The 20,781-nt window shown below is 43.5% G+C and overlaps 1 protein-coding gene across 1 annotated transcript in view; it reads left to right on the top strand.

The window, feature by feature from the left end:
• The first annotated feature begins 6,824 nt into the window (after window positions 1-6,824).
• rab36 (RAB36, member RAS oncogene family) overlaps window positions 6,825-20,781 on the top strand; it is a 53,739-nt gene continuing 39,782 nt past the window's right edge. The window contains exons 1-3 of the mRNA XM_072440447.1: window positions 6,825-6,889; window positions 10,629-10,720; window positions 10,791-10,865. Coding sequence (XP_072296548.1) covers window positions 6,836-6,889; window positions 10,629-10,720; window positions 10,791-10,865 — 221 coding nt within the window. The 5' untranslated portion in view covers window positions 6,825-6,835. The remainder of the gene's footprint in view (window positions 6,890-10,628; window positions 10,721-10,790; window positions 10,866-20,781) is intronic.

Here is a 20,781-nt window from a genome sequence, read left to right as displayed (position 1 = left end):
ATGCAGCTAAAATCTGGAACAGTCTTCCTGAAGATGTGAGACAGGTTCAACTCTGACAATGTTCAAATCTAAGCTAAAAACAGTTTTGTTTAGCTGCGCATGTGACTGAAACAATTTTTTTTCTTTGCACTCTTCTCTTTTGTTTGTGATTTTATTAGTTTAGAAAATCAGTTGGATTGATAATTTTTAATTTAGTTAATTTTATTGTATTTCTGTAATTTCTTTGTGATTTGAATGCATTTTTCCTGCTGTGAAGCACTTTGAATTGCCTTGTGTATGAAATGTGCTCTACAAATAAACTTGCCTTGCCTATTACAGGTACTCTATCACAAGTACTCTATTACAATGTTAGTATCAGCTCTGCTCAGACTCTTGTTACCGGCTTTATTCCAGGTCTGACTCTTCTTCATCTTCCTCTCCTTTGATGTTAGACTTTATTCTTTGATATGTCTCTGTGTATTTAAGCTCAGTCTCCCCTTTGTTCTGGGTCAGTTCGTCGTTTGACGTCTGTCCTGCTCCTGCTCCTGCTCCTGCTCCTGCTCCTGCTCCTGCTCCTGCTCCTGCTCCTGCTCTTGCTCCTGCTCCTGCTCCTGCTCCTGCTCCTGCTCCTGCTCCTGCTCCTGCTCTTGCTCCTGCTCCTGCTCCTGCTCCTGCTCCTGCTCCTGCTCCTGCTCCTGCTCCTGCCCCTGCTCCTGCTCTTGCTCCTGCTCCTGCTCCTGCTCCTGCTCCTGCTCCTGCTCCTGCTCCTGCTCCTGCTCCTGCCCTGCTCCTGCTCCTGCTCCTGCTCCTGCTCCTGCTCCTGCTCCTGCTGCTGCTCCTGCTCCTGCTCCTGCTCCTGCCCTGCTCCTGCTCCTGCTCCTGCTCCTGCTCCTGCTCCTGCTGCTGCTCCTGCTCCTGCTCCTGCCCTGCTTCTGCTCCTGCTCCTGCTCCTGCTCCTGCTCCTGCTCCTGCTCCTGCCCTGCTCCTGCTCCTGCTCCTGCTCCTGCTGCTGCTCCTGCTCCTGCTCCTGCCCTGCTCCTGCTCCTGCTCCTGCCCTGCTCCTGCTCCTGCTCCTGCTCCTGCTCCTGCTGCTGCTCCTGCTCCTGCTCCTGCCCTGCTCCTGCTCCTGCTCCTGCCCTGCTCCTGCTCCTGCTCCTGCTCCTGCTGCTGCTCCTGCTCCTGCTCCTGCTCCTGCTCCTGCCCTGCTCCTGCTCCTGCTCCTGCTCCTGCTCCTGCTCCTGCCCTGCTCCTGCTCCTGCTCCTGCTCCTGCCCTGCTCCTGCTCCTGCCCTGCTCCTGCTCCTGCTCCTGCTCTTGCTCCTGCTCCTGCCCTGCTCCTGCTCCTGCTCCTGCCCTGCTCCTGCTCCTGCTCCTGCTCCTGCCCTGCTCCTGCTCCTGCTCCTGCTCCTGCTCTGCTCCTGCCCTGCTCCTGCTCCTGCTCCTGCTCCTGCTCCTGCTCCTGCTCCTGCTCTGCTCCTGCTCCTGTCCTGCCCCTGTCCTGCTCCTGTCTAAGTTGGTGCTTCCTGTTTGGAATTTTGAATCTTTGTTAAATAAACTTTGCCTTGATCTGGACTGTGTTTGGGTTTTTGTCACCGGGATCATAACATACAAATAGTACTCTTGTAATAGAGTACAGTTTGTAATAGTACTCTATTACAAATACTCTATTACAAGTACTCTATTACAAGTACTCTATTACAAATACTCTATCACAATGCTCTATTACAAGTACTCTATTACAAATACTCTATTACAAGTACTCTATTACAAGTACTCCATTACAAATACTCTATCACAAGTACTCTATTACAAATACTCTATTACAAGTACTCTATTACAAGTACTCTATTACAAATACTCTATCACAAGTACTCTATTACAAGTACTCTATTACAAATACTCTATCACAAGTACTCCATTACAAGTACTCTATTATAAGTACTCTATTACAAGTACTCTATTACAAGTACTCTATTACAAATACTCTATTACAAATACTCTATTACAAATACTCTGTTACAAGTACTTTATTACAAGTACTCTATTACAAATACTCTATCACAAGTACTCTATTACAAGTACTCTATTATAAGTACTCTATTACAAATACTCTATCACAAGTACTCTATTATAAGTACTTTATTATAAGTACTCTATTACAAATACTCTATCACAAGTACTCTATTATAAGTACTCTATTATAAGTACTCTATTACAAATACTCTATCACAAGTACTCTATTACAAGTACTTGTATCTGGATGATAAACTCCTTCAACAAACATGCTCTGAGGTTCAGCTCTAAAGGCACAAACTCACTCCTTTACTATTGACTACTTTTAAGTTTTGTGTCAACAAGTTTTAATTTAACTTTTTTAATGCTTCAAATACAAAAGCAACTGGATAAAGCCGCGATCATGAAGAAGACTTTTGACTAAACAAAATATCATGATATAAAATATTGGGCTCTTTACGATGGTCCAACAACAAGAATTGAAATCATTGGTCATCTGACTCTGGACAGAGGGTCAGGCAGGGCTGTGCCTGGTCCCCCTCCATGTTCCTGACTGACATGTCCAAACCAAACATCCATTATGTCCACGTCTTTCAAATGTGTCTCTTTTCAAATCAAGTCCAAATGTCGTTTAATGTGTCCATGAGAGACGTCCTGAGCCTCTTTAATGTGTCCATGAGAGACGTCCTGAGCGTGTTTAATGTGTCCATGAGAGACGTCCTGAGCGTGTTTAATGTGTCCATGAGAGACGTCCTGAGCCTGTTTAATGTGTCCATGAGAGACGTCCTGAGCGTGTTTAATGTGTCCATGAGAGACGTCCTGAGCGTGTTTAATGTGTCCATGAGAGACGTCCTGAGCCTGTTTAATGTGTCTATGAGAGACGTCCTGAGCCTGTTTAATGTGTCCATGAGAGACGTCCTGAGCGTGTTTAATGTGTCCATGAGAGACGTCCTGAGCGTGTTTAATGTGTCCATGAGAGACGTCCTGAGCGTGTTTAATGTGTCCATGAGAGACGTCCTGAGCGTGTTTAATGTGTCCATGAGAGACGTCCTGAGCCTGTTTAATGTGTCTATGAGAGACGTCCTGAGCCTGTTTAATGTGTCCATGAGAGACGTCCTGAGCGTGTTTAATGTGTCCATGAGAGACGTCCTGAGCGTGTTTAATGTGTCCATGAGAGACGTCCTGAGCGTGTTTAATGTGTCCATGAGAGACGTCCTGAGCCTGTTTAATGTGTCTATGAGAGACGTCCTGAGCCTGTTTAATGTGTCCATGAGAGACGTCCTGAGCGTGTTTAATGTGTCCATGAGAGACGTCCTGAGCGTGTTTAATGTGTCCATGAGAGACGTCCTGAGCATGTTTAATGTGTCCATGAGAGACGTCCTGAGCGTGTTTAATGTGTCCATGAGAGACGTCCTGAGCGTGTTTAATGTGTCCATGAGAGACGTCCTGAGCGTGTTTAATGTGTCCATGAGAGACGTCCTGAGCCTGTTTAATGTGTCCATGAGAGACGTCCTGAGCGTGTTTAATGTGTCCATGAGAGACGTCCTGAGCGTGTTTAATGTGTCCATGAGAGACGTCCTGAGCCTGTTTAATGTGTCTATGAGAGACGTCCTGAGCCTGTTTAATGTGTCCATGAGAGACGTCCTGAGCGTGTTTAATGTGTCCATGAGAGACGTCCTGAGCGTGTTTAATGTGTCCATGAGAGACGTCCTGAGCCTGTTTAATGTGTCTATGAGAGACGTCCTGAGCCTGTTTAATGTGTCCATGAGAGACGTCCTGAGCGTGTTTAATGTGTCCATGAGAGACGTCCTGAGCGTGTTTAATGTGTCCATGAGAGACGTCCTGAGCCTGTTTAATGTGTCCATGAGAGACGTCCTGAGCGTGTTTAATGTGTCCATGAGAGACGTCCTGAGCGTGTTTAATGTGTCCATGAGAGACGTCCTGAGCCTGTTTAATGTGTCCATGAGAGACGTCCTGAGCCTGTTTAATGTGTCCATGAGAGACGTCCTGAGCGTGTTTAATGTGTCCATGAGAGACGTCCTGAGCGTGTTTAATGTGTCCATGAGAGACGTCCTGAGCCTGTTTAATGTGTCCATGAGAGACGTCCTGAGCCTGTTTAATGTGTCCATGAGAGACGTCCTGAGCGTGTTTAATGTGTCCATGAGAGACGTCCTGAGCGTGTTTAATGTGTCCATGAGAGACGTCCTGAGCCTGTTTAATGTGTCCATGAGAGACGTCCTGAGCGTGTTTAATGTGTCCATGAGAGACGTCCTGAGCGTTTTTAATGTGTCCATGAAAGACGTCCTGAGCGTGTTTAATGTGTCCATGAGAGACGTCCTGAGCGTGTTTAATGTGTCCATGAGAGACGTCCTGAGCCTGTTTAATGTGTCCATGAGAGACGTCCTGAGCCTGTTTAATGTGTCCATGAGAGACGTCCTGAGCGTGTTTAATGTGTCCATGAGAGACGTCCTGAGCGTGTTTAATGTGTCCATGAGAGACGTCTTGAGCGTGTTTAATGTGTCCATGAGAGACGTCCTGAGCCTGTTTAATGTGTCCATGAGAGACGTCTTGAGCGTGTTTAATGTGTCCATGAGAGACGTCCTGAGCGTGTTTAATGTGTCCATGAGAGACGTCCTGAGCGTGTTTAATGTGTCCATGAGAGACGTCCTGAGCCTGTTTAATGTGTCCATGAGAGACGTCCTGAGCCTGTTTAATGTGTCCATGAGAGACGTCCTGAGCCTGTTTAATGTGTCCATGAGAGACGTCCTGAGCGTGTTTAATGTGTCCATGAGACGTCCTGAGCGTGTTTAATGTGTCCATGAGAGACGTCCTGAGCCTGTTTAATGTGTCCATGAGAGACGTTCTGAGCGTGTTTAATGTGTCCATGAGAGACGTCCTGAGCGTGTTTAATGTGTCCATGAGAGACGTCCTGAGCCTGTTTAATGTGTCCATGAGAGACGTCCTGAGCGTGTTTAATGTGTCCATGAGAGACGTCCTGAGCGTGTTTAATGTGTCCATGAGAGACGTCCTGAGCCTGTTTAATGTGTCCATGAGAGACGTCCTGAGCGTGTTTAATGTGTCCATGAGAGACGTCCTGAGCCTGTTTAATGTGTCCATGAGAGACGTCCTGAGCGTGTTTAATGTGTCCATGAGAGACGTCCTGAGCGTGTTTAATGTGTCCATGAGAGACGTCCTGAGCCTGTTTAATGTGTCCATGAGAGACGTCCTGAGCGTGTTTAATGTGTCCATGAGAGACGACCTGAGCGTGTTTAATGTGTCCATGAGAGACGTCCTGAGCGTGTTTAATGTGTCCATGAGAGACGTCCTGAGCGTGTTTAATGTGTCCACGAGAGACGTCCTGAGCGTGTTTAATGTGTCCACGAGAGACGTCCTGAGCCTGTTTAATGTGTCCACGAGAGACGTCCTGAGCGTGTTTAATGTGTCCATGAGAGACGTCCTGAGCGTGTTTAATGTGTCCATGAGAGACGTCCTGAGCGTGTTTAATGTGTCCACGAGAGACGTCCTGAGCGTGTTTAATGTGTCCATGAGAGACGTCCTGAGCCTGTTTAATGTGTCCATGAGAGACGTCCTGAGCCTGTTTAATGTGTCCATGAGACGTCCTGAGCGTGTTTAATGTGTCCATGAGAGACGTCCTGAGCCTGTTTAATGTGTCCATGAGAGACGTCCTGAGCGTGTTTAATGTGTCCATGAGAGACGTCCTGAGTGTGTTTAATGTGTCCATGAGAGACGTCCTGAGCCTGTTTAATGTGTCCATGAGAGACGTCCTGAGCCTGTTTAATGTGTCCATGAGAGACGTCCTGAGCGTGTTTAATGTGTCCATGAGAGACGTCCTGAGTGTGTTTAATGTGTCCATGAGAGACGTCCTGAGCCTGTCTCTGGTTATTTCAGGTTTTTGTCTTTTCTGTTAATTGTTCTAAAATTCAGATTTTTTTTTTAAATGTAAGAGCGACTGTCAAACCTGTGTAACTTTGTGAGATCAGCGATAAGATAAGATAATCCTTTATTGTCCCACATGGGGAAATTTCATTGTTGCAACACAGTAGATCCAGAGGAAAAGAACAGAAAACTTACAGGAAGTTTAAAAAACACTCTAAATTGAAGAACTTTTACAAACAAAACTCTTATAGACAAAACCTCTCATTTCTGAATAAGGAATGGAGGGGAAAAATAAAGATAAAATTAAATAAAAAAAAACAGCTATTGTGAGACAAGATAATACTAATAATAATGGTAAAAATAAACACACTTTAGATTTTGGACTTTATAAGTTTGTTGGACACATTTATTCAAAAGTCACTTTGACATTGATCATATTCACTCCAGCTCAGTACGTAGCAAGTCACGTGATGCGCGCTGAAGTTGTGTGTTGCCATAGAGACGAGCCTCAGTACGTCCTGCAGAGTGTTCACGGCAGCTGCAGCACGAGGAACACGCCCTGTTTTCATCCACGTTCTCAGCGCGTATGTATGTTGTGTGTATTGTGTGTATATGGTGTATATGGTGTTCGATAGTAGATGTGCACACGTGACGTCCTGTTTGAAAGAGGCGCGAGCGCCCGCTGATGTTACCATGGTTACCACACGTTCGTTTTGTCCAGAGCTCGGCTAAAGAGCGTTTCGCGGTGACGTCAGCAGCGCGCCGCGCCAGTGCTTACGGTGGTGTATAAGACGCGTCCCGACACGTCAGTAGTTTGTCCCGGAGAATGACGTCACGTGATAGGGTCTCTGTCACGTGGGGGGAAAGTGTGTCCTGCGTGGATGAGACAGGCCTTTGATCTGATGGTCAGTGTGTGATTTCCAGCGTCCTCGTGTCCAGACGGGACGATGACCTTTGCTCCGGTCATCAGCAAAGACAGAGCCATCTGGGACTTTCCAAAGGTAAAACACACTTCATGACACAAAGATGGAGAGTTTAAGCCTGTTATTGTGTGCAAAAGGACTAAAACCAGACTAAAGCAAGTCTACATAAGAACTAGACCAGGACTAAAGCTGGACTCATTCAGGACTAGCCAGTCAGTGCTCCCCCTGCAGGTGGAGTCAGTGCTCCTCCTACAGGTGGAGTCAGTGCTCCACCTGCAGGTGGAGTCAGTGCCCTGCAGGTGGAGTCAGTGCTCCTCCTACAGGTGGAGTCAGTGCTCCCCCTGCAGGTGGAGTCAGCGCTCCCCCTGCAGGTGGAGTCAGCACTCCTCCTACAGGTGGAGTCAGCGCTCCTCCTGCAGGTGGAGTCAGTGCTCCACCTGCAGGTGGAGTCAGTGCTCCCCCTGCAGGGGGAGCACTGACTCCACCTGCAGGTGGAGTCAGTGCTCCACCTGCAGGTGGAGTCAGTGCTCCTCCTACAGGTGGAGTCAGTGCTCCCCCTGCAGGTGGAGTCAGCGCTCCCCCTGCAGGTGGAGTCAGCACTCCTCCTACAGGTGGAGTCAGCGCTCCACCTGCAGGTGGAGTCAGTGCCCTGCAGGTGGAGTCAGTGCTCCCCCTGCAGGTGGAGTCAGTGCCCTGCAGGTGGAGTCAGTGCTCCCCCTGCAGGTGGAGTCAGCGCTCCTCCTACAGGTGGAGTCAGTGCTCCCCCTGCAGGTGGAGTCGGTGCTCCCCCTGCAGGTGGAGTCAGCGCTCCTCCTGCAGGTGGAGTCGGTGCTCCCCCTGCAGGTGGAGTCAGCACTCCAACTGCAGGTGGAGTCGGCGCTCCCCCTGCAGGTGGAGTCGGCGCTCCCCCTGCAGGTGGAGTCAGGCAGGTTGAGCTGGGAGAGCTTGTCCTGGAGCAGAGCAGGAGGTGGTGTTGATGCAGAGCTGAAGTCCACAAACAGGATCCTGGTGTAGGTTCCAGGGGAGTCCAGGTGCTGCAGGTGAAGTGGAGAGCCAGGTTGATGGCGTCGTCCACAGACCTGTTGGTTCTGTAGGTGAACTGCAGGGGGTCCAGCAGGAGGTCCAGCAGGGGGTCCAGCAGGAGGTCCAGCAGGAGGTCCAGCAGGGGGTCCAGCAGGGGGTCCAGCAGGAGGTCCAGCAGGGGGTCCAGCAGGAGGTCCAGCAGGGGGTCCAGCAGGAGGTCCAGCAGGGGGTCCAGCAGGAGGTCCAGCAGGGGGTCCAGCAGGGTGTCCAGCAGGAGGTCCAGCAGGGGGTCCAGCAGGGGGTCCAGCAGGAGGTCCAGCAGGGGGTCCAGCAGGGAGGAGGTGAGGGACTTGAGGTGGGGGAGGACCAGGCGCTCAAATGACTTCATGACTCCAGACGTCAGTGCCACAGGTCTGTAGTCATTAAGTCCAGTGATCCGGGGCTTCTTGGGGACAGGGACGATGATGGACGACTTGAAGCTGGGACATGGCATGACTCCAGGAGGTGTTAAAATGCCAGTGAAGACAGGGGCCAGCTCGCCTGCGCAGTGTCTTAAGGTGGCCGGGGTGACACCGTCTGGTCCAGAAGCTTTTCGTGGGTTGGATTTGCAAAATAGTCTGTTTACTTCCTGTTCCTGGACTGTGAGAGGGGGGTGGGGGGGTGGGGGGGTGGGACCGGGGTTGGGTTGGCAGAGGTGGCCACAGTGGGGGAGGGGGTCAAATCTGCAGTAGAAGGAATTGAGTTGTCTGGCCAGTTTTCTGTCATCTGCAGAAGGGGGGGGGCTCTGGGCTTTGTAGTTTTTGAGAAACCGGAGCCCACTCCACACAGAGGCGGGGCCACTCCACACAGAGGCGGGGCCACTCCACACAGAGGCGGGGCCACTCCACACAGAGGCGGGGCCACTCCACACAGAGGCGGGGCCACTCCACACAGAGGCGGGTTGTTGTTTGAGAACTGCTGCTTCAGACACATATTGTAACGGGCTCTAGCTCTCGACACCTCCTGCTAAACCTGTACTTTGCCTCTTGGTAGCGCCCTCTTGCTCCGCCCTGTGCTCCGCCTCCTTCTGGCTCAGCCTCAGTTTGGGTGTGAACCAGGGTTTGTCATTGTTGGATGTGACTTTGGTGTGTGATGTTTAATGTTGTCCTCACAGAATGTAGGACGTCACAGTGTCCGTGTCCTCATCCAAACCGTCTCTGGCAGCTCTGAACACCTCCCAGTCTGTAATGTCCAAACACACACGTAGCTCCTCCCAGTCTGTAACGTCCAAACACACACGTAGCTCCTCCCAGTCTGTAACGTCCAAACACACACGTAGCTCCTATCAGTCTGTAATGTCCAAACACACACGTAGCTCCTCCCAGTCTGTAATGTCCAAACACACACGTAGCTCCTCCCAGTCTGTAACGTCCAAACACACACGTAGCTCCTATCAGTCTGTAATGTCCAAACACACACGTAGCTCCTCCCAGTCTGTAATGTCCAAACACACACGTAGCTCCTCCCAGTCTGTAATGTCCAAACACACACGTAGCTCCTCCCAGTCTGTAACGTCCAAACACACACGTAGCTCCGCCTCCTCTGCCTCATTGTTCCACCTCTCAGAAGTCCTCACTACAGGTTTGCAGAGCTTCAGCCTCTGTCTGTGTGTGGGGATCAGATGAACCATGACGTGGTCTGATGCGCCCAGCGTGGCTCCGCCCACGGCGCAGAAGGCGTGGCTGACTGTTGTGTAGCAGTGATCCAGTGTGTTCTGCTCTCTGGTCAGGACTTTAATAAACTTTCTGTACTTTGGTAGTTCGTGATTGAGATTTCCCTTGTTAAAATCGCTGAGGATAAAAGACAGGGAATCCGGAAGGTTCTCTCCGTGCTTCTGATCTGCGCTTCCCGCCGGAGAGGAGCCTATGCCGCTCCGCCCGGTGCAGCTGGAAGCCCTGTAGCTCCACCGCGCTGTCCGGGACGAATTCGCTCAGCCACGTCTCCGTGAAGCACAACACGGGGAAGAGGAAAAGTCTCTGTTACGTCTCATCAGCAACGCCAGTTCGTGCAGTTTGTTAGGTAAAGAGTTCACATTGCAGAGGAAAATCCCAGGTAAAGGCAATCGCCCGCCCGTCTTCCTCTTCTGCGTCTCACGGTTTTAGCCAAAATGAGAGCTATTTCTACTGTGTCCGTAGGAGTTGTGGTTCTGATAGATAAGAGCTCTTCACGGGTGTAAGAGCACGCAGACACACAATTAACTAACTAGCATTAGCTCGCTGCTAATGACCTGAAACAAGTGATCTCTGTAAGTCCACCTCCTTACAGTACTATTAGTACCTCTTGTATGTGCCCAAAATGTTTTTTTGATTGATTCCTGCTTTAGCTAGAGAACAGTCTCTATCCTTCCCCCCGGATGAGCAGCACGCTGTTTCAGCACCTCCTTCAGGAAGCACTCTTAATCCTGACGTGGACAATTTATTGCATGTTACAGGTACAAACTCACAACACTGCAGCCGGCTGCGAGCCTGGCATGTGATGTGTGCTGCCCCCTTAACCACTCGGCCACTGGGCAGCACTCTAGCACAATTTTATTGACAATCTGACATCAGATCTAAATGCTAAATGCTTTTAAGTCTTTTCAACAGTCTTTATATGAAACGTTTCATATTTTGACGAGCATTACGTTCATCTTCTCAAACGCACCTGCTGCAAATAACGCAAAGCGATGTCTTAACATAAGTCTTTTTAACAAAAAATAAGGAACAAGTTTGAGTGTCAAGGGCAAGTATTAATAATATTGTGCTTGTGTTTTCAGTGTTATTGTCCTGAAGCCAGTTTGCAGCTGAAACAGGACTGGAACCCTCAGACAGAAGCCTTCTGTAAAAACAGAGCATCCAGACATCAACCGTGAGCACTGCTCTTTTTCTATTTCTATTTTAATATTTGGATTCAAAATAAATATATGTTGTTATTTTAGATGGGACAGGCAGAAGATGTCCAAAGTGGTGGTTGTTGGAGACCTAAATGTAGGAAAAACATGTCTTATTAACAGGCAAGTCTGCTTTTAAATGGACTATTTAAAAAAAGAAATAAACACAAAACATCACCAGAGAACGAGAATCAAAGTCTGTCAAATTGGTCCATTTCCAAATTAAGTCCGAATGTGATTTTTTTCCTTCCATTTGTCTGATGTCTGTTCTTATCTCAGTCCAGTCCTTGATCATTGGTGAGGTTTGTCTTTGGCCTTTTTCCTGCTGCCAAAAGGATGTTCCAAAGGAGAAGCTTATATATTTTCCCATTCATCGTTAGTCAAATTTAAAATGACCCTCTCTATCTATTTTCATTATATATCAATACTTGGTCGAGTGGCTGCCTGAATCATCGATACACTTATATTTAGACCCGAGCGCCACAAGCCGGCGAGAGGCCTATGAGGTCTGTAAGGATGTGCAAAGCGCGGCTCTTCCGAACACGTGCTAACGCCCTCCGCCGCTCATGTGTGGTGGCCCATTCACTCATTGTTGACAACAGCAGCATCTAAACACTCCTGACATCGTGCTGCACTCGAGACACTAATGGGAGTGGATGGGAAAGCCTAACGGGATGAGCTACGAAATTCAGGACATGCAGTCCAAAAAATCCTATAATTGTGGCCACGCCCCCTGACTAACCATATGGCCTCCATCTTGATGAAAGATGAAAACAAGCGGAGTCCTCAAGACAAGTGGGGGATCTAAAGTTATCAGAATGATTTGGAACTTTCACGGTCTATGTGTGGTGCAGCCGCAAAGTTCGACAATGATTTTGAAATTTACTGATCTAAAAATTGCTCCCATTTGAGCAAAACAAGTCCAATTTGGACCAAATTTAAATAAGTTGTTAAACATTCAAGCTTGGACTTTTTCATTGTGAAAAAACAAACAAACAAATAGGCTAAATAGGGGCATCTACAGAGACATTCAAATTTACATTGACAGAAAAAATGTGTTTTATGAAAGAGTCAGTCAGTGAATCTGTCAGATGACTATAGATTTAAATTATTCATGTTGGACCATCGTAAAGAGCCCCAATATATTTGTTTAATACTTAAATAGTTGATTTGAAATGTGTTTAGCACTTAAATAAATAACAGAATCAAAAGCCTTCTCAGCGTCCAAACTCATTATTTCGGCTTTGTTTTGTTGTTTTTGTATAAGATAATATAAGCCTTTATTTGTCGCAGGATGGGGAAATTCCAGTGTTGCAATACAGAGTAGGTACAGAAGTAAATAATAAAAAACAGATAACTACCTCTTGTACTCTTAATAAAAAATAAAATAACATTAACAATAGTAACACTCTTATTTACAGCTGTTATACGGACAGAGAATATTGCACCAGGATGATTGACATTCGGTCACAGTATTGCACATGTCTATGACAATATTGCACATGTGTATGACAGTATTGCACATGTGTATGACAGTATTGCACATGTGTATGACAGTATTGCACATGTGTATGACAGTATTGCACATGGGTATGACGGTATTGCGCATGAGTATGACAGTATTGCACATGTGTATGACAGTATTGCACATGGGTATGACAGTATTGCACATGTGTATGACAGTATTGCACATGCGTATGACAGTATTGCACATGTCTATGACAATATTGCACATGTCTATGACAGTATTGCACATGTCTATGACAATATTGCACATGTGTATGTCAGTATTGCACATGTCTATGACAGTATTGCAAATGTCTATGTCAGTATTGCACATGTGTATGACAGTATTGCACATGGGTATGACGGTATTGCACATGTCTATGACAATATTGCACATGTCTATGACAGTATTGCACATGTCTATGACAGTATTGCAAATGTCTATGACAGTATTGCAAATGTCTATGACAGTATTGCACATGTCTATGACAGTATTGCAAATGTCTATGACAGTATTGCACATGTCTATGACAGTATTGCAAATGTCTATGACAATATTGCACATGTCTATGTCAGTATTGCACATGTGTATGACAGTATTGCACATGTGTATGACAGTATTGCACATGTGTATGACAGTATTAAACATGTGTATGACAGTATTGCACATGGGTATGACGGTATTGCACATGAGTAAGACAGTATTGCACATGTGTTTGACAGTATTGCACATGTGTATGACAGTATTGCACATGTGTATGACAGTATTGCACATGGGTATGACGGTATTGCACATGTCTATGACAATATTGCACATGTCTATGACAGTATTGCACATGTCTATGACAGTATTGCAAATGTCTATGACAGTATTGCAAATGTCTATGACAGTGTTGCACATGTGTATGACAGTATTGCACATGTCTATGACAGTATTGCACATGTCTATGACAGTATTGCACATGTCTATGAGAGTATTGCAAATGTCTATGACAGTATTGCAAATGTCTATGACAGTATTGCACATGTCTATGACAGTATTGCAAATGTCTATGACAGTATTGCAAATGTCTATGACAGTATTGCACATGTCTATGACAGTATTGCACATGTCTATGACAGTATTGCAAATGTCTATGACAGTATAGCACATGTCTATGACAGTATTGCAAATGTCTATGACAGTATTGCAAATATCTATGACAATATTGCACATGTCTATGTCAGTATTGCACATGTCTATGACAGTATTGCACATGTGTATGACAGTATTGCACATGTGTATGACAGTATTGCACATGGTTATGACGGTATTGCACATGAGTATGACAGTATTGCACATGTGTATGACAGTATTGCACATGTGGATGACAGTATTGCACATGTGTATGACAGTATTGCACATGGGTATGACAGTATTGCACATGTGTATGACAGTATTGCACATGCGTATGACAGTATTGCACATGTCTATGACAATATTGCACATGTCTATGACAGTATTGCACATGTCTATGACAATATTGCACATGTGTATATCAGTATTGCACATGTCTATGACAGTATTGCAAATGTCTATGTCAGTATTGCACATGTGTATGACAGTATTGCACATGGGTATGACGGTATTGCACATATCTATGACAATATTGCACATGTCTATGACAGCATTGCAAATGTCTATGACAGTATTGCAAATGTCTATGACAGTATTGCACATGTCTATGGCAGTATTGCACATGTCTATGACAGTATTGCAAATGTCTATGACAGTATTGCAAATGTCTATGACAGTATTGCACATGTGTATGACAGTATTGCACATGTGTATGTCAGTATTGCACATGTCTATGACAGTATTGCACATGTGTATGACAGTATTGCACATGTGTATGACAGTATTGCACATGTGTATGACAGTATTGCACATGGGTATGACGGTATTGCGCATAAGTATGACAGTATTGCAAATGTCTATGACAGTATTGCAAATGTCTATGACAGTATTGCACATGTCTATGACAGTATTGCACATGTCTATGGCAGTATTGCACATGTGTATGACAGTATTGCACATGTGTATGACAGTATTGCACATGTGTATGACAGTATTAAACATGTGTATGACAGTATTGCACATGGGTATGACGGTATTGCACATGAGTAAGACAGTATTGCACATGTGTTTGACAGTATTGCACATGTGTATGACAGTATTGCACATGTGTATGACAGTATTGCACATGGGTATGACGGTATTGCACATGTCTATGACAATATTGCACATGTCTATGACAGTATTGCACATGTCTATGACAGTATTGCAAATGTCTATGACAGTATTGCAAATGTCTATGACAGTGTTGCACATGTGTATGACAGTATTGCACATGTCTATGACAGTATTGCACATGTCTATGACAGTATTGCACATGTCTATGAGAGTATTGCAAATGTCTATGACAGTATTGCAAATGTCTATGACAGTATTGCACATGTCTATGACAGTATTGCAAATGTCTATGACAGTATTGCAAATGTCTATGACAGTATTGCACATGTCTATGACAGTATTGCACATGTCTATGACAGTATTGCAAATGTCTATGACAGTATAGCACATGTCTATGACAGTATTGCAAATGTCTATGACAGTATTGCAAATATCTATGACAATATTGCACATGTCTATGTCAGTATTGCACATGTCTATGACAGTATTGCACATGTGTATGACAGTATTGCACATGTGTATGACAGTATTGCACATGGTTATGACGGTATTGCACATGAGTATGACAGTATTGCACATGTGTATGACAGTATTGCACATGTGGATGACAGTATTGCACATGTGTATGACAGTATTGCACATGGGTATGACAGTATTGCACATGTGTATGACAGTATTGCACATGCGTATGACAGTATTGCACATGTCTATGACAATATTGCACATGTCTATGACAGTATTGCACATGTCTATGACAATATTGCACATGTGTATATCAGTATTGCACATGTCTATGACAGTATTGCAAATGTCTATGTCAGTATTGCACATGTGTATGACAGTATTGCACATGGGTATGACGGTATTGCACATATCTATGACAATATTGCACATGTCTATGACAGCATTGCAAATGTCTATGACAGTATTGCAAATGTCTATGACAGTATTGCACATGTCTATGGCAGTATTGCACATGTCTATGACAGTATTGCAAATGTCTATGACAGTATTGCAAATGTCTATGACAGTATTGCACATGTGTATGACAGTATTGCACATGTGTATGTCAGTATTGCACATGTCTATGACAGTATTGCACATGTGTATGACAGTATTGCACATGTGTATGACAGTATTGCACATGTGTATGACAGTATTGCACATGGGTATGACGGTATTGCGCATAAGTATGACAGTATTGCACATGTGTATGACAGTATTGCACATGTGTATGACAGTATTGCACATGGGTATGACAGTATTGCACGTGTATGACAGTATTGCACATGCGTATGACAGTATTGCACATGTCTATGACAATATTGCACATGTCTATGACAGTATTTCAAATGTCTATGACAGTATTGCAAATGTATATGACAGTATTGCACATGTCTATGACAGTATTGCAAATGTCTATGACAGTATTGCACATGTCTATGACAGTATTGCAAATGTCTATGACAATATTGCACATGTCTATGTCAGTATTGCACATGTGTATGACAGTATTGCACATGTGTATGACAGTATTGCACATGTGTATGACAGTATTAAACATGTGTATGACAGTATTGCACATGGGTATGACGGTATTGCACATGAGTAAGACAGTATTGCACATGTGTTTGACAGTATTGCACATGTGTATGACAGTATTGCACATGTGTATGACAGTATTGCACATGGGTATGACGGTATTGCACATGTCTATGACAATATTGCACATGTCTATGACAGTATTGCACATGTCTATGACAGTATTGCAAATGTCTATGACAGTATTGCAAATGTCTATGACAGTGATGCACATGTCTATGACAGTATTGCACATGTCTATGACAGTATTGCACATGTCTATGACAGTATTGCAAATGTCTATGAGAGTATTGCAAATGTCTATGACAGTATTGCAAATGTCTATGACAGTATTGCACATGTCTATGACAGTATTGCACATGTCTATGACAGTATTGCAAATGTCTATGACAGTATTGCAAATGTCTATGACAGTATTGCACATGTCTATGACAGTATTGCACATGTCTATGACAGTATTGCACATGTCTATGACAGTATTGCAATGTCTATGACAGTATAGCACATGTCTATGACAGTATTGCAAATGTCTATGACAGTATTGCAAATATCTATGACAATATTGCACATGTCTATGTCAGTATTGCACATGTCTATGACAGTATTGCACATGTGTATGACAGTATTGCACATGGGTATGACAGTATTGCACATGTGTATGACAGTATTGCACATGCGTATGACAGTATTGCACATGTCTATGACAATATTGCACATGTCTATGACAGTATTGCACATGTCTATGACAATATTGCACATGTGTATATCAGTATTGCACATGTCTATGACAGTATTGCAAATGTCTATGTCAGTATTGCACATGTGTATGACAGTATTGCACATGGGTATGACGGTATTGCACATATCTATGACAATATTGCACATGTCTATGACAGTATTGCAAATGTATATGACAGTATTGCAAATGTCTATGACAGTATTGCACATGTCTATGACAGTATTGCACATGTCTATGACAGTATTGCACATGTCTATGACAGTATTGCAAATGTCTATGACAGTATTGCAAATGTCTATGACAGTATTGCACATGTGTATGACAGTATTGCACATGTGTATGTCAGTATTGCACATGTCTATGACAGTATTGCACATGTCTATTACAGTATTGCAAATGTCTATGACAGTATTACACATGTCTATGACAGTATTGCAAATGTCTATGACAGTATTGCAAATGTCTATGACAGTATTGCACATGTCTATGACAGTATTGCACATGTCTATGACAGTATTGCAAATGTCTATGACAGTATTGCAAATGTCTATGACAGTATTGCACATGTCTATGACAGTATTGCAAATGTCTATGACAGTATTGCAAATGTCTATGACAGTATTGCAAATGTCTATGACAGTATTGCACATGTCTATGACAGTATTGCACATGTCTATGACAGTATTGCAAATGTCTATGACAGTATTGCAAATGTCTATGACAGTATTGCACATGTCTATGACAGTATTGCAAATGTCTATGACAATATTGCACATGTCTATGTCAGTATTGCACATGTGTATGACAGTATTGCACATGTGTATGACAGTATTAAACATGTGTATGACAGTATTGCACATGCGTATGACAGTATTGCACATGTCTATGACAATATTGCACATGTCTATGACAGTATTGTACATGTCTATGACAATATTGCACATGTGTATGACAGTATTGCACATGGGTATGACGGTATTGCACATGTCTATGACAATATTGCACATGTCTATGACAGTATTGCACATGTCTATGACAGTATTGCAAATGTCTATGACAGTATTGCACATGGGTATGACGGTATTGCACATGAGTAAGACAGTATTGCACATGTGTTTGACAGTATTGCACATGTGTATGACAGTATTGCACATGTGTATGACAGTATTGCACATGGGTATGACAGTATTGCACATGTCTATGACAATATTGCACATGTCTATGACAGTATTGCACATGTCTATGACAGTATTGCAAATGTCTATGACAGTATTGCAAATGTCTATGACAGTGTTGCACATGTCTATGACAGTATTGCACATGTCTATGACAGTATTGCACATGTCTATGACAGTATTGCACATGTCTATGAGAGTATTGCAAATGTCTATGACAGTATTGCAAATGTCTATGACAGTATTGCACATGTCTATGACAGTATTGCAAATGTCTATGACAGTATTGCAAATGTCTATGACAGTATTGCACATGTCTATGACAGTATTGCACATGTCTATGACAGTATTGTACATGTCTATGACAGTATTCTAAATGTCTATGACAGTATAGCACATGTCTATGACAGTATTGCAAATGTCTATGACAGTATTGCAAATATCTATGACAATATTGCACATGTCTATGTCAGTATTGCACATGTCTATGACAGTATTGCACATGTGTATGACAGTATTGCACATGTGTATGACAGTATTGCACATGGGTATGACGGTATTGCACATGAGTATGACAGTATTGCACATATGTATGACAGTATTGCACATGTGTATGACAGTATTGCACATGTGTATGACAGTATTGCACATGCGTATGACAGTATTGCAAATGTCTATGACAGTATTGCACATGTCTATGACAGTATTGCACATGTCTATGACAGTATTGCAAATGTCTATGACAGTATTGCAAATGTCTATGACAGTATTGCACATGTCTATGACAGTATTGCAAATGTCTATGACAGTATTGCACATGTCTATGACAGTATTGCAAATGTCTATGACAATATTGCACATGTCTATGTCAGTATTGCACATGTGTATGACAGTATTGCACATGTGTATGACAGTATTGCACATGTGTATGACAGTATTAAACATGTGTATGACAGTATTGCACATGGGTATGACGGTATTGCACATGAGTAAGACAGTATTGCACATGTGTTTGACAGTATTGCACATGTGTATGACAGTATTGCACATGTGTATGACAGTATTGCACATGGGTATGACGGTATTGCACATGTCTATGACAATATTGCACATGTCTATGACAGTATTGCACATGTCTATGACAGTATTGCAAATGTCTATGACAGTATTGCAAATGTCTATGACAGTGTTGCACATGTGTATGACAGTATTGCACATGTCTATGACAGTATTGCACATGTCTATGACAGTATTGCACATGTCTATGAGAGTATTGCAAATGTCTATGACAGTATTGCAAATGTCTATGACAGTATTGCACATGTCTATGACAGTATTGCAAATGTCTATGACAGTATTGCAAATGTCTATGACAGTATTGCACATGTCTATGACAGTATTGCACATGTCTATGACAGTATTGCAAATGTCTATGACAGTATAGCACATGTCTATGACAGTATTGCAAATGTCTATGACAGTATTGCAAATATCTATGACAATATTGCACATGTCTATGTCAGTATTGCACATGTCTATGACAGTATTGCACATGTGTATGACAGTATTGCACATGTGTATGACAGTATTGCACATGGTTATGACGGTATTGCACATGAGTATGACAGTATTGCACATGTGTATGACAGTATTGCACATGTGGATGACAGTATTGCACATGTGTATGACAGTATTGCACATGGGTATGACAGTATTGCACATGTGTATGACAGTATTGCACATGCGTATGACAGTATTGCACATGTCTATGACAATATTGCACATGTCTATGACAGTATTGCACATGTCTATGACAATATTGCACATGTGTATATCAGTATTGCACATGTCTATGACAGTATTGCAAATGTCTATGTCAGTATTGCACATGTGTATGACAGTATTGCACATGGGTATGACGGTATTGCACATATCTATGACAATATTGCACATGTCTATGACAGCATTGCAAATGTCTATGACAGTATTGCAAATGTCTATGACAGTATTGCACATGTCTATGGCAGTATTGCACATGTCTATGACAGTATTGCAAATGTCTATGACAGTATTGCAAATGTCTATGACAGTATTGCACATGTGTATGACAGTATTGCACATGTGTATGTCAGTATTGCACATGTCTATGACAGTATTGCACATGTGTATGACAGTATTGCACATGTGTATGACAGTATTGCACATGTGTATGACAGTATTGCACATGGGTATGACGGTATTGCGCATAAGTATGACAGTATTGCAAATGTCTATGACAGTATTGCAAATGTCTATGACAGTATTGCACATGTCTATGACAGTATTGCACATGTCTATGGCAGTATTGCACATGTGTATGACAGTATTGCACATGTGTATGACAGTATTGCACATGTGTATGACAGTATTAAACATGTGTATGACAGTATTGCACATGGGTATGACGGTATTGCACATGAGTAAGACAGTATTGCACATGTGTTTGACAGTATTGCACATGTGTATGACAGTATTGCACATGTGTATGACAGTATTGCACATGGGTATGACGGTATTGCACATGTCTATGACAATATTGCACATGTCTATGACAGTATTGCACATGTCTATGACAGTATTGCAAATGTCTATGACAGTATTGCAAATGTCTATGACAGTGTTGCACATGTGTATGACAGTATTGCACATGTCTATGACAGTATTGCACATGTCTATGACAGTATTGCACATGTCTATGAGAGTATTGCAAATGTCTATGACAGTATTGCAAATGTCTATGACAGT

Source organism: Eucyclogobius newberryi, unplaced genomic scaffold, assembly GCF_026437365.1.
Source record: "Eucyclogobius newberryi isolate DKJ021-1_F unplaced genomic scaffold, fEucNew1.0.hap1 SCAF_12, whole genome shotgun sequence".
Classification (NCBI taxonomy): Eukaryota; Metazoa; Chordata; class Actinopteri; order Gobiiformes; family Gobiidae; genus Eucyclogobius; species Eucyclogobius newberryi.
The sequence above is the reverse complement of the archived record's forward strand: the minus strand, read 5'-3'. Positions and strand labels throughout refer to the sequence as shown.